Source organism: Bactrocera latifrons, unplaced genomic scaffold, assembly GCF_001853355.1.
Source record: "Bactrocera latifrons isolate USDA-ARS-PBARC rearing strain unplaced genomic scaffold, ASM185335v1 scaffold_3, whole genome shotgun sequence".
Lineage (NCBI taxonomy): Eukaryota > Metazoa > Arthropoda > Insecta > Diptera > Tephritidae > Bactrocera > Bactrocera latifrons.
The window spans coordinates 2,891,427-2,906,404 of NW_017536629.1; the positions used below are offsets into that span (position 1 = coordinate 2,891,427).

Below are 14,978 nucleotides of genomic sequence, written 5' to 3' on the forward strand. Positions count from 1 at the left end.
TTTTTGCGGTGAGAGATCGAGAGTGTACTGCCGTCACAGCAACGGTATGTGCCACTTGCAGGTCACTAAAAAGAGAACAACATTTGCATTACTTCAGTGTGGCGTTCCATATTGATTCGATTGAGAGATTTACATCTGCGTACCTGCGTTCAGGTCCGGCTTTTTGTAACTTGAGAATAACTGTCGTTTGCATACTTATTTTGAGCGGTATGTGCTTATTTTCCGTAGCTAGCTGAAGGTTGTGTGAGTCGAGCAATGCTTGCATCCGTATCATTACCTAATTAAGCTTTCCTCGCCCTTCTTCTATGTCTCTTGCTGTAATTACTGCGGCAATGATGTCCGCGTAGTACAATTCGTCTGACATTTCCAATTCTAGTAAACCGTCGTCGCTGATGTTCCACAAGTCTGGTCCTAGTAGGGATCCTTGTGCTGTCTCTGACCTGACCGCTATCCGTCGTTATCCCTTTCTAGTGTAGCAGCTTTCTGTTACTAAGGTCCGTACAGCTCTGAGGTAGAATTTTAAGACTTTTATCGAGATCAATCCATCTAGCATTGTTGAAGGCATTCCGAATATCTAAAGTTGCCAGCAACACTATTGTTTTGTATTTATGTCATTTACGCTGTGCGACTTCTACACTTTCAAAGACATTTTTATAGAGTTGAACTGCCAGGTCTAAAGCCATGTTTATTTTACTTTATTTTACTTTATTTTATTTTATTTTATTTTATTTTATTTTATTTGTTTTATTTTAGGGAGCGATCCAATTTGAATTAACTTTAATCGTCGCATTCCAACTAATTATGACAAAAGCCTTGCTACTCGCTACTTTAATGCAAAAATAAATTCACACGAATTGCTTTCAATTACAATTACTTGGAATGATTTTTTCACTTTTAGACATACGCATGTAACGTATATATTTTTTTACATAAACACTTACACTTACATATAAATAACACTAGCAAACGTTATTTTCACTACGCCGCTACTCGTCGACTGCGCAGCTTTACTCACATACTGCGCAAGATGCTTCTCTATAAATGCACAAAAATAAAATTTCACATTTGTGAACAGAACAACACACTTCCTTTTCCGAAAAACATATATATTTTAAGAATTCTGTTTATTGTAAGCTTTTTTTTTTTTTTGAAGAAATCAAAATAATTGCGCTAACTACTACTTTTAAACCGGCCGATTACTCGTTAGAAAGTACGGAAACTAACTAAAAGAACTGCAAGTCGAATACATGGTTGTATTCGAGTTATAAAATATAATAAAATATTTAGCCTGATTTTCGATATATATTATACCTAGTATTATGTTTAGTTTTAGATCCTAATTTATAGATTTTCTGAGCAATTTATAATTTCAAAATATTACTTAAATATCCTATGTAACTGTGTCTTAAATTCCCGCTATATTAAAATTTTGTTTATTTTAACCTTAAAACCGATATTTTAGAAATGTTTAATTAAAATTTAATATTTATGTATCAAGTCTTACAGGTTTTAAAAATTTCAATGTTTGGTGAAATAAATTTTTTTCCTCACAATTTATATATTTTTTTATTTATCAAACTAACTGATTGTAATAACAATAAATTTTAATTTTTTTAGTTAATATCATATTATTGCACAATTCAATTCTACAATTCATTCCCCCCTTTGTTACTTACATTCCGGTGTAATTACGACTCTGTATCCGCTTCCCAGCTGATTTAGTTAGTTTCCGCGTTTTTAAACGAGTGTACCGCCAATGTAATCGTGAAAATAGTGATAATTCTTTTTTAATATAAAGTTTTAGTGTAAAAGGCATACATAGCATACATATGTAGTGATTATCATATCGGGAGTATATTTACATATAGGCAAAGCATGCGTATTTCTTCAAGATGAGATAAGTTTGTAATTTGGTGACGTATGCGCAACATGGTGTATGTAACACCATGATTTGACAAGTTAATATACATATTAAAAAAAAAATCAAAATCTTCAATTGTTCTTTGTGAAGCATATTCCTTAAAGGAAGCAAGTAAATGAAGTGCTTCTGTGAAAATAAGCTACCCTTGTCGATATTTGACAAGAAAGGCATTGGAAGGAGACAGCAATCAAATTCTTGTGTAATATAGTGCATAAAAGTGCGTATAGCGAAATAACTCCGCTAAAATAAGTAAAAATGTATTAATTTTGTAATAATTATAGTCTCCATGAATAAACGCAAAAAAAAAAATTGCAGCAATTCTAGGCTACAAAAGCTGATTTCGTATGAATTTATGTGGTGAGTGCTATAAATAATGTATGTTTTGTATATTATTCTATAAGTGAACTCCAATATATGCATTTCATATTATTAACATCAAAAAACCACAATAATTACATCATTTCATGCAATTGCATTAAAAGCCATCAAATTTCGCAACAAATTCTTGTAATTGTACAAACAATTCCATTTTATTGTCTTCATTTCCAATTTTCGACTTCAATAAAAGTTAACAATATATACACTTTCATCAAAGTATTTACATAAATTCATACATCTGTTAAAATACTATTTATATTTATATAAAAATAAACAAAAGCTTTCATAAATTCACGCTATGATGACTTTGGGTGGAACAATAACAAATGCTGTAGCGACGCTTTAGATGCGAGTAGCTTCTGTTGTTGTTGTAGAGTATTCAATGCTCGCCCTTGCATCTGCCGCTTTTTGCTCGGCCAACCATTGAGTTATTTGCGCCTTATTCTGCTGCAGCCATTTAATATTGAATTTGACTGTTTCTAATGCTTGCTTGCGTGCAGCTGTGCCAGCACCCGCTTCAGGATATTTCGCAAAGAATGCTTCCATTTCTTCCAATTTTGTTTGTGTAACAAACCTTGCCGTAATTGATGGTATTAAACGGCCGAGATAACGTTCGTTGATGCCAAAACGTTCAACTAAACGTGGCCAATTCTCGCGTACATAATCCCACACTAAACTTTGACCAATGCGATTGTTAGAAATGTAGGTAAGGCAAGTGAAGTAATCTTGGCCGCGTACATAGCTCTCATTCCAGGCCAAATTGATGTAACTATATAAGTGATTAATATCAATATGAGAATTGCTAATGATATAATATTATAAATGGTATCAGCAGTATTTACCGTTGCAAAATCCATGGTGAATTCACCGCCGCTAAAGCTTCCATTAATTTGACTTTCTCTTGCGCATCCGACTCGCTGATAAACAATTCCCACACTTGATTCCAATAATCTTCATTGCCCACACTTTGCATGCCATAATAATATACAATCGTGCGTATATCAGGATCGGGTCTTACGCTGGGATTGCTTAACCACTCCGTAAAGCGTGTGGCGGCTTCAGTTAACATTGGTTTGTATTCGAAACGACCAGCTAAACTTAGTATTTTAACACGTACCAAACTGAAATTATATGAAATATTTATTTGTTTCTAAAATTTGACTACACAAAAAATTTACTTGTCCAAATGATCGCCGCTAACATTCCACGCAACATTTTCATAAGCCTGCGCAAGTAATTTCCGTCCGAAGACGACAAAGTCACGATATGAATCTGTATAGTAGAGTAGACTTCTGATATCTGAAAGGCGCGCACTGGCAACACTCCATGGTACATAATCCAGTTCATTTTCCAAGTAGAGTGACAAGTTCAGTGCAATACCATATTCCAATTGTGCGGCATCGGCTAAGGAGAAGACATCATTGATGAGATGCGCACGATCGGCATTGCTAAACCGGCCACGTGCACTAATCAGCGCATTTGTCAGTTCTTGCCATTGTTCGGGTGCATAATTTACACGATAATAACCGACTTGATTTTTATTGATCTTAATCCAATCGACAGCGTTACTTAGCGTTATTTTAACTGCGTGTGTAAAAATAATTGGAATTTATAAAAAAATAAAAAAAAGACTTGTAATTTCGTGTATTTACCTTCATTATCGTTGTAATTGAAAATTGTGCGTGCAACCTCAGCGTTTTCGCTGGTGTAATATGTAATTGGTATGGACCAGTGGTAGCTGAACAAAAAAAAAAAAAAAAAACAATTTAAAAGTGATAGTTACATACCAAATCATTTAAGTGCGTTTTATTAAAATAGAAAATAGAAAAATCTCAAACTAACGTGCTCACAATATAAACCATAAATTGTGCATTTAAATTTTTTATTTTTTTATGTGATCATATAATATACTCACTTGAACTTGGATACTTCAAAATCGGCACTGTAGTCTTCTGGATTTGCCAGGAAGCGCTTTTGTGTAAGCGTATACGTATTGCCATCTTTCTTAACCTCAACAACCGGCAAACCCATTTGTTCGGTCCATGTTTGCATAATTAATCTACGGAATATATTTCGTGATAAGAATTTACAAATCTAAATATTATTTGCACTCACTTCACATCGAAATCGTATTCAAATGCTTCAATTTCGGTTAAGAAATCGTCTGTCTCAGCATTGGCATAGTAGAATTTAGTAAGGTAGTTCGTGGTAGCATTGCGGAATTTCTCCTCACCCACCAAATCTTCCAGCATACGTATAACGGAGGCGCCTTTCGAATATGTAATACTATCGAAAAGCTCTGTGATTTGCGCAGGACTCTCCACCGTCTGCACAATGGGATGTGATGCCAACGTGGCGTCCAGTTCGAGTACATCATGCAGATCAGCAACAATGAATTGATCCAGCTGAGATATGAAAACAGAAAATAAAATCAATTGAGTATTAAGAAGAATGTATATAAATATATTAAAATCAATTTACCATAGCCCATTCGGGATGCACTTTATTCACACCCTTGTACTCAATATAGCTGGCGAAACCTTCATTTAACCACAAATCATTCCACCATTTCATGGTCACTGTATAGAAATAAAAAGAAAGGAATGATAATATTAAAACTACTATTGGTGAATCAATTATCAGACATGAGCCATAACTGTTTTGAAAGTACCAAGGCCACTACAAATAAAATTCCGAACACGTTGCTAATTGCACTCAATTTGCTACCGGCAACAAAAAAACAGTAGTAAACAATTATTTAAGCAAACACTAAGCACACAAGTAAACGCAATTGAAAAATTACATGAATACGAAGGGTACTATCGAGCAATAAATCCACACAGCGTTAATATTAATAGAAAAATTTCATCTTTTTGGTATTAGCATATACCTCATATGTATAAACAACAAAACGTCTTACCCAAATTTCCGAACCACATATGTGCCAATTCATGCGCCACTACTGTAGCGACACGCTGCTTATTTGCACTCGAACTGATTGTTGGATCATACAGCAGCGCAGTCTCACGGTATGTCACCAATCCCCAATGCTCCATAGCACCCGATACAAAATCTGGTATGGCAGCCATGTCCAGTTTGGGCAACGGATATGTTACTCTAAAATAGTCAATGTAATATTCCGTAATGCCCACACCGGTTTCTAAAGCATAAGAAACCTTCTCAATTTGATTGGATGTTGCGAAAACGCGCATCTCAAAATCTTGAGCATCCGATAAGGTACCATTAACGGTCTTAGATTGAGAAGCAAAATCAGATACAATCACACAGGCTAAATAGGTGCTCATCGGTTCACTTTGTTGGAATGTTACTTCTGTAATATCACCGTTCACTACTTCATCCTAAAATATAATGCACACATGCATTTTTGTAACAAATTCAGTTTGGTTTTGGAATTCGGAAACTTACTTGAACAGGCATATTGGACAGCGCATGATAACCACCATTGGTGGGGCGTACTACTGTGATGATAAAGGAGGCCTTCAGCGCCGGTTCATCAAAGCAAGGGAAGGCAGTGCGCGCATAAGTCGGTTCGAATTTTGTGGTGGCTATCCATCTGCAATTAAACAAGTTAAATATGATAAGACATTTTATATAGTTTGAATAAAAAAAAAATTAAATCTGTAAAATTCAAAAAGTCGTAATTTTTTGAGCAAATCGTAAACGCTTTACCACACCTGCGCTGATTTGTTTTGGTATCCAAATATGAAGACGCATAAAAGCCAACAATACGGTCAGTTAGCGAACCGTTAAATGCCAATCGCAATGAATAGTTGCCAACTTGTAAAGGATCTGTGAATTCCGTCACCCAATATTCCAAAGCTGGGTGTGCAAAGGTCAGAGTGGGCGTCAGTTTATTAAGTGGCGCACCAGCTTCACTCAACTGAACAACCTCTTCTGTGGTTACATTCAATGTTTTCGCATGTACTGGTATATAAGAAATTGGTTTCAACACTTCCAATTTAATTGTAATACTGCCTTGATATGTTTTATTCACCAAATCGGGTTGCAATAGTAATTTATACTGATGTGGTCGAATTTCTTTTGGCAGACGAAAACTTAATTTCTGCAATACTTTGGAAGCGGCTGCTATGGCTGGTTCAATAGCTAAAGTTGCTGATTTCATATTCATATTGGACGTTGAATGCGTCGCCGAGGATGTGGAATAATCCGTTGTTGTTCTAATTCGCAAAATTGATAAATTTGCTGGTAATATCAGCTGTTCGTTTGTCATATATTCGCCGGCTGTCGGTGTTGCCACAGCTGTTGACGTATAAGCGGGCGCGTTCACAATATTTCTACCGACGTAAATGAGCGCACCCAGTAGGAATACGCACAGCACGAAAAGTACCAAACAGAAACCGACAAGTGTTATGAACGCGTTATTCGGTTTTTTGCGTACATGTCGTGCATCACAGTCACGTATGCGATAATGATGATCGTCTGTTGATAAACTGGAACGCGGTCGAACCGGTGGCACTTTTGATTGCGGGTACATTTTTCGCTTAGCTTCGTGTGTATTTTTTTTGTTTTGTTTTTGTAATTGCACTATGATTATTTCGTTTTTGTTTTTATTATTTGTTAACTATTTGAAAGTGGCTGGCATTGAGTTTAATGGCATTTTATTGCTAAATATTAAAGATGATAAATTTGGGATATCAGAAGTTTCGTATTGGGCGGAAATTACTTAAATATGAAAAAATAATGCAAAGCGCAAAATTCCTATTTTCATAATTTTGATTTGTTTGAAATCATTCGAAAGTTTATAATAATTCATAAATAATATTATAAATTAATTGATTTCTGAAACTTGTTTAATGTTTTGCTCTTTACGAAAGCACTTTTCCCAATCTTCTTCTTCATACTTCTAGCAGTAAAGACAAAATACTAACGATTTTCTTATTAATGAAGCAGTTTCTGTGGAAAGGGCTAACAACAAAAATGATAGACGCAATATTTTCAAATTAATCGTGTCGAAGAACTTCGTCTACTTTCGTACATAAACCTATCTAGATTTTTGTCACAAGACCTCCAAAAAAAGTAATAGTTCGCAATCTTTGTCTGGGATCATGAAAGAGGTAGGAGAAATGTAAATGACTTATTATACAAAAGTTTTTAAAAATGAAATAAATTTCCAGATTTTTGTATTTAATTAACCTAAAAGACATACCATGTCATAAGATATCGTCCCAGAGTCAAGTGTCATTTTATTTATTACCAAGGTGAGGAACTTATTCTTAAATATCAAAACATTTCAAGAAGGGTAATGTTTCCACTAATGAAAACCTTATGAAAAAGAGGTGGAACTATCTCGAAGGAGCCATCTCAAAACTAAAGAGTTGAGGAAACATTATGCTTGTAACTCAAAGCAAAGTCGTTAAAGTTGTTTAACCAAAGCCCAGAAAACAAGCAGTTTCTGTTGAGTGATTCCCAAGAATTCATATTACCGGGATTGACACGGATCTTGTACTTAAATAGTTTGGAAGAAATTAAACCTTTACTTAGAGGGTAGGATGCATCCCAGGACTTTGAGAGAAAAGGTTAATTGGCAGAGGTAAACAACCGACCTAAAAATTGACTACCTACCTAAAAACATTACAATCGACAACACGTGCGGGAATGGTTAGATACCGAGAGTTGAAGGGGGAAGCGAGACGCAGACAAACAAAGAGAGAGGCCTAAATGCGTTAGCACGAAGAGTCGGAGGGTAATGGTAGAAATATCTACGGAAAGATTTATCGACTAAATGAAGATTTCAAGACCCGATCATACTAAAATTATGGAGAGAACACCTCTCCAGCCTGTTGGATCTGATAAGTAGCCTGCATCAGCTTTTTTGTAGAATATATAAAGCTCACCGTCAACAAACTGATTGGACCCCATCAGTGTGGCCTTACGCCTGGAAAATAAACAACTGAGCCGATATACACTAAGCGTCAAATCTTGGAAAAGACACACCAACTTTTCGTCTATTTCAAAACTGCTTTTGACAGCACGGAAAAGAGCTGCCTCTAACCCCACAAAGCTAATACGGTTGTATAAGCTGATTCCAAGTTCCATAATTATCGGGAAGGACCCTCCAGAGCTGTTTGATAAAAATCGAGGTTTCAGACAATGCGACTTCCTATCATGCAACTTCTTCAATCCACTTCTGGAGAAAATAATTCGTGCTGCAGATCTGAATACACAACGCACAATCCTCTATAAGAGTATACAGCTGCTGGCGTACGCCGATGATATTGATATCATTGGCCTCAACAACCACGCTGTTAGTTCTGCTTTCTCCGGACTGGTTAAGGACGTGAAGCAAATGGGTCTGGTAGGGGCAGGACGAAATATCTCATAGCGATCGCGACTTGGCGCGCACATCACTGTTGAAAGTCATAACTTAGAAGTCGTAGATAAGTAAGATACATTTTTTGCGGAAGATGTATGGTTCTTTGCGCTTTGGAACGGCAAATACCGCAGTTGATGGAACGATGAGCTGTACGAGTTATACGTTGACATTCACATAGTTCTGCGAATTTAAAAGTCAGCGGCTCCAGCTCTGAATGTAATCGACGGGGGAGGGAGAGGAAGACCTCCACTTCGTTGGAAAGACCAGGTGGAGAAGACCTGGCTATACTTGCATTTTCCAATTGGCGTCAAACAGCAAAAGGGAAGAACGACTGGCGCGCTATTTTGAACTCGGGTATAACCGGGTAAATATTGTCTACGCCAATAAAGAAGAAGAATTCAAGTACATATGTATGTACATATATATGTATGTATATACAAAATTTTCAAGCATAAACTCATTCTTCTTCTTCTTGATTGGCGTAGACACCGCTTACGCGATTATAGCCGAGTTAACAACAGCGCGCCGGCAAACTGAATATACCTTGTGCAGGGTATGAAAACACTTAAAATGCGGACTTTTCACAATTTGCTTACATACTGGTTTTTAATACATACATATGTACATATGTATGTGCATAAGTGTGTCTGCGCATCAAAGAGATTGCCAAACGATACGAAAGCTATTGCCCTTGCTGAAATAATCATTCAAAAGCGTTTAATTCAAATGCAAAAACACGCTCTAAAAGCAGATAAAATTCACACTAGACAAAGCGCATTAACACACACACATACTCATATGCATGCATTGAAGTCGAAATTAATACGCTCTTTACACACACCCATGCATATGTACGTGTGCAAGCCTGTTTCCAACCATTTCATTTGCATCTATTTGTCTTTATTGCGAAATTAGTGAATTTATGTGGCAGTGAATGTGCGCTTCGGCTGCTGCTCGATCGACACGCGATGGCTTTTTGTTGCTTCGTGTGAAATGACAATGAGATAACTAATGAAATTATAGTTAAATTAGTTCCTATTGTTGTTGTTGTAGTTGCATGGGGGCAAAGCATTAATTGGAGCAATAAATCGCAGTGAAGTAACAGACAATTGCAATGCACTCACACATACACACACAGACGCAAAAAATGCACAGTAATTAAGCAAATTTCAGTTTTGTATAATTGCAATCGCATTCGCTGCATTTATGCGCTTATTCGTATAAATATTTGTAAAAACTCAAACTTTTTGCTGCTAGTCTCATTGCATTCTCACTTTTCAAAAAAAGCAAGACAACAAGAATTCTGCAGAAATCTTAACCTAGTTCAAGCTCACGCAAGTCCAATCGAGTATATCGAACTCTGTTGCAGAGACATTTGCATGCAATGAAATACAAAAATATGAAATTACATAGACACCCAGCAAACAATTGCTGTTCGTAACAACTTGGACTGGTGGAAAAGAAAGATATTGCTGCTTCTAGCTAAAGCGGTCCACAGATCTTACTACAATTCAGAGAATAGTTCAAGCTAAGAGACAGGCTTAGCACGTTTTGTTAATAATGTAGGTAACTTCACATTTTGCTCTGTTTCTGGGTTTGTATTTCAATTCTCTTATGGTTTTGAGATCAATGCCATCTTCTTACCTAAACTTTACCCAAAGCTTTATTTAAATTTATTGACTAGTAGAGTACAAATGCAAATACCAGAACACAAATATAGCAAACGAGAGAGTGCCGAGCCTCTAATTTTCTAAAAATTTTATGCCATGAACGGCGCATTTCTAAAGACTGGCACAGCAAACAATCTCCCAATGGAAAAACCCATACTACCCCGGCCGCTGTAAGCTCAAGAAGTACTGATATAACAAGGGCTTAGCTTCTTGTGCAAATTGCCGGTTTTGAAAATGATTTAAATTGAATACCTACTAATTGACTGACAGTGTGCAGACAAAGGATAAAGGCCCTTGCATCCATGTTTCCAAATAGGGATGAAATCGCCTCAAAAGCACCTAGCAGTATATTGGAACTTATCAATATGTTGGGGCTAAGTGGTTCGTTGTCACTTAGGAGAGGGCACAATAGACCTTAGGTCGCGGTGCAATCCTCTTTTACTCTCGTTGACAAATGCTCCAAAAGCTAATAGATTATCACCTACCTAAATCTAAAAATTACTTTTAAAGCATTTTTACTTAGGAATAAATATCGCACTTAATTTACTTAATGCAGTTTACAAAAAAAGTATAATCTACTAAAAGAGTTAACGCCCCAAGCAGAGGGAAAATCGTGTCAATAAAAAATATATTTACGGTGTTCTTCCAAAGGTGTCGAAATTCTTTGATTTGAAAAAATTTGGAAACAGATTAACTGTTGATGGTGTTGATGGGAGTTACCGATTGTTGGATCGTCTAAAAAATGTAAAAAAAACTCCATTCTTCCAAAATTTTTTTGAGAAAGCTTTCTTCGAAGTATGGGACGCGCAAGCTCACACTTGAGCAAAAACAACGATGAGTTGATCTGCCATTTTGTATTTTGGTTTGCGCATAGAATAATTTTTATTAACTACGTTGAAAAGTCAGCGATGATCAAGAGCGACAATAAAAAATATAATAATAAATAGCGTTGATGGACCATTAGAAGAACGAAATTTACGAAAAAAAGGTGGTATGTTAAGAATAAGTTAGCGCAAAAGTCAGTGAAAACGATGACAAAAATCCATGAATTGGGCTTCGAATTGCTTTCGCATCATCGATATTCTCCAGATTTGGCCACCAGCGATTATTTCTTATTCTTAGATCTCAAAAAATGCCCTCTATGAATATATTTTCGTAGAATGAAGAGGTGATCGCCGAAGCTGAGGCCTATTTTGAAGCAAAGAACAAATCGTACTACAAAAATCCAATCGAAAAGTTGCAGTTTCGCTATAATCATCCATAATCTTAATCCAATATAGAACTTCTAATATCTAAACATAATAGTTTAATAACTTATTGTTACATACATGTCATGAACCTATACTTAAGTAATAGTATAGTGCATAAGTTGATAAATAAACATATTATGTATCTCCAATATAGACAAGTTTTTCAGGTGTTTCTTGGCATACTCAAATGCGGAATCAACGCAATAATTAAATTTGTTGAAATAATCGTCAATTGTACTCCATTATTTTAATTTAAATAATTGCATTCACATAGGCAGACAATTGTATATATTTAAACAAGTGGAAAATAGAAAGCCTGGCTATATGCAAATTGTCTAAAATAAAACTTGACCACCAATATGAGAGGCAACCATTTTTTTTATTGTTGTTGTGAATGTGACAGTTCTACAATTCAAATCTAGTTAAAAACTTTTAAATACATACATATGCGTTTTTGGAGCGCAAATGGCAGCAAGTGGGTCAAAGTTAATTTGTTCGTTAACGACAGTTGAAATAACTAACTTGTCACAAACGAGAAAAAAAGCTGGTTGTATGAAGTAAATAAATTTTTAGTAAAATCATACAAAAATACATATGTGAATGTGTGTATAGCAGTGTAATATGAGAGAATGTGTGGCATATTATTTGCATTAAATTGCGTTAATTAACGTAGTAAAAGTGAAATTTTTCGCTGCAAAAAACGACTCGTGTTCTTAACGCTCCATTAACCTCAAACAAAAACAAAGTCACAAAAAAACACAGAAACACGCATAACCTTAAAAATATCATTTCAACATGTTTTTAGTTTGTTTGATATATAAAAATTTTTTTTGTTTTTTGCATTTTTATATTGGTACTTAAAATCGTCTGCTCTTAATGAAATTATCAATAATAATTTACAGAAAAAAGTTCTCCATTTAAATGCACGGTTCAATGCACAGGGAGATTTTTTTTTATTTTTTTATTGCTGCAAGAAATATCGACGGGTCAATTTATGGCAATTTAAATGCATTTTTTGTTTATTACACAAAAATATTTGTTTGTATATTATTTATATGTGTGAATAATTTGTTTTTGTTTTTTGTTATTTGTTATTTGCAAAACAACTCATTAATATTCGTGGCATTGCGCGCCTGCCTCAATTATTCACCGCCAAATTGGCAAATACTGGATTGAGTTATGTGGGTATGCGGACATATAAATGGGTTGATTTTTTGCACTGCCAAAAGTAATAAAATAAAAGTACATATCGACACACACAAAAATCTATGGTATTTAAAATTGCGCAAATACGTTCATTTGTCGGTTTGTTACTAACGAAATTTCCACGAGGCCTTAGCCAGAGCTGGAGCCAATGCCAAATCGTGGGGAAATGCTGTAAGCTAATTTTGTGTACGTAATATGCTGTTACGCCTTTTTCCACTTTTTTATTATCTCGAAGTTAATTAGAAAGTCAATGAGAAGCGCACAGAGGTTGGTTGGCTCATATGAACATATTTGTAAATGTCTTAAGTTACATTGTGCAAATAATTGTGGTTATATAGGGTGTTTTTGGAGGCAAGAAATTTTTCTAGAAGGATAGCTGTCTTGTATGCCAACTGCGATGCCCCATTATACCCCAAAACGATGTTTAAAAAATACCGTAAATTTATTTCTGCGAGCATTCTTACGTACTGTTATAGTTATTGCCTAGTCTCCATTCCAATGATTGTTGACTGTTTGCATCTCAAACCCATTCATCTATATCTCATCGGCAATTACAATGCTCTCCATGGATGTGGAATCGTCAAGCATGTCCCAAGAGATCTGTTCACGGTACTCTTTTTGAAGAAAATTTACCTTTATCGGGACGAGTTGTGCAAGAACGCATTTCATAAATCAACTATTCACCAAAATCAATCGAACGGACTCGCAAGAGATACCGAACTCTCTTGCTATCTCTCTCTAACACTTGCATGACGAAGTTGAATCATCTTTTCACTTTTTTAATATTTTCATCAGTTAAAGGTCGAAGGTCGTCCAGAATGAGACATGTCTTCGACGATAGCTCGACCGTCTTTGAAGGCTTTGTACCAGGCAGTAAGCTTGTGTTTTGGACAAATCTAAATCTCCGTAAGTCTTATCCCACATTCGCAACGATTCCACACTAGATTTAGTTCTAAAATTTGCGGCAAATTCTTTGTTCGATATTTTTATTCTTTCTAAAATATAAGATTTCCTGAAGAATAATTGCTAATGATGAAAAAACGGTAATTAAATTAAGCTATAACGACAACTTCGGCTGCACCAAAGCTTTAGCACCCTATACAGGATCATCTCATTTAGAATAAAGTAATATGAATATGTATTGAAATCTTGATATTGATTTGAGCGGTGAGTTTGTATTAGAGCTATATGCTATAGCAATCCGATCTGAAGTGCATAATCGGTCTACTGAGCATACTATCACCCATCTTGAGACCCAGCATTTATTATTGGATACACAGTGAAGAAAATATAGCAGCCGTAGCTGGGACCAAGAAGAGTTGATTCGGCGTCGTTCGCAACAACTCGGAATGACGTATGGAATGGCTTAGCACATCGAAAATTAGACTCAACGGATGGACCGTCTGAGACGTAGCCGCGGCACAACACATTTAAAAGAGATAATCTTCAAAAAATAAACGCCAAAGAATGTTTTTTCGAATGATACAAAATATTCCTCATTAAATTTTATGTGTGTTTGTTTTTTAAAATAAGTAGGGAACCTCGGAATAAATCACCCTTTATATTAGCTTCCATACAAAAATAGTTAATTAACCATTCGCTATTTTATAAATTTTAACGGTTCAATGCTTTTCATGTCATAAAAACTTAATTATCGTCGCAGAGACATCCATCGCCACAACTTCATTTATGGGAGTCAAAATTTTAAGTAAGCACCGAGCATCTAATGCAGAGGCAATGCGATTAACTCGTCAAAATAAGCCATTTAACTGAATTTCCTCCAATCATGCTCTACGTTTTAAGCTCCCTTTTACTTGTAAATTCTTGAGATGGGAAATACACTGACCCAACCGCAACACAAAATCATTTTAGACCATTAAAGCGTAAAAAGAAATAAAATTTTTACATTAAACTTTTCTAAGCTGTCAACAGCTTTCTTTTCCAACGAACTTAGGCAGCGCTTGCTAGGTAGCCACACAAAAATGTAAACAATGTAATGACAACGGTTACACTTTACAATGAAATGGTGTCACTTTTTCTCTAACCCACATACGCAGAAGACAATCTTCCCATTTAAAAATTTTTATTTTCTATGTTTTGGCCATTATTCGTATTTATTATAAACAGTTTCGAGTATTAGCAGTTAAACATATATTTGTGGTTGTTTTTGCTATTTTTTTTTTTTTTTTTTTTTTTTT

At 35.4% G+C, this 14,978-nt stretch overlaps 1 protein-coding gene across 2 annotated transcripts in view; it reads right to left on the reverse strand.

Annotated features, from left to right (window-relative positions):
• Nucleotides 1-2,411: 2,411 nt before the first annotated feature.
• LOC108970429 (glutamyl aminopeptidase-like) overlaps nt 2,412-14,978 on the reverse strand; it is a 23,524-nt gene continuing 10,957 nt past the window's right edge. The window contains exons 2-11 of one of the 2 annotated variants that reach the window (XM_018935788.1): nt 5,995-6,945; nt 5,726-5,873; nt 5,220-5,658; nt 4,781-4,878; nt 4,415-4,704; nt 4,215-4,358; nt 3,952-4,037; nt 3,478-3,883; nt 3,142-3,420; nt 2,412-3,068 (exon numbers count right to left, since the gene is read on the reverse strand). In XM_018935788.1, coding sequence (XP_018791333.1) covers nt 2,642-3,068; nt 3,142-3,420; nt 3,478-3,883; nt 3,952-4,037; nt 4,215-4,358; nt 4,415-4,704; nt 4,781-4,878; nt 5,220-5,658; nt 5,726-5,873; nt 5,995-6,815 — 3,138 coding nt within the window. In that variant the 5' untranslated portion in view covers nt 6,816-6,945 and the 3' untranslated portion in view covers nt 2,412-2,641. The remainder of the gene's footprint in view (nt 3,069-3,141; nt 3,421-3,477; nt 3,884-3,951; nt 4,038-4,214; nt 4,359-4,414; nt 4,705-4,780; nt 4,879-5,219; nt 5,659-5,725; nt 5,874-5,994; nt 6,946-14,978) is intronic. The other variant, XM_018935789.1, reaches the window with a different exon arrangement.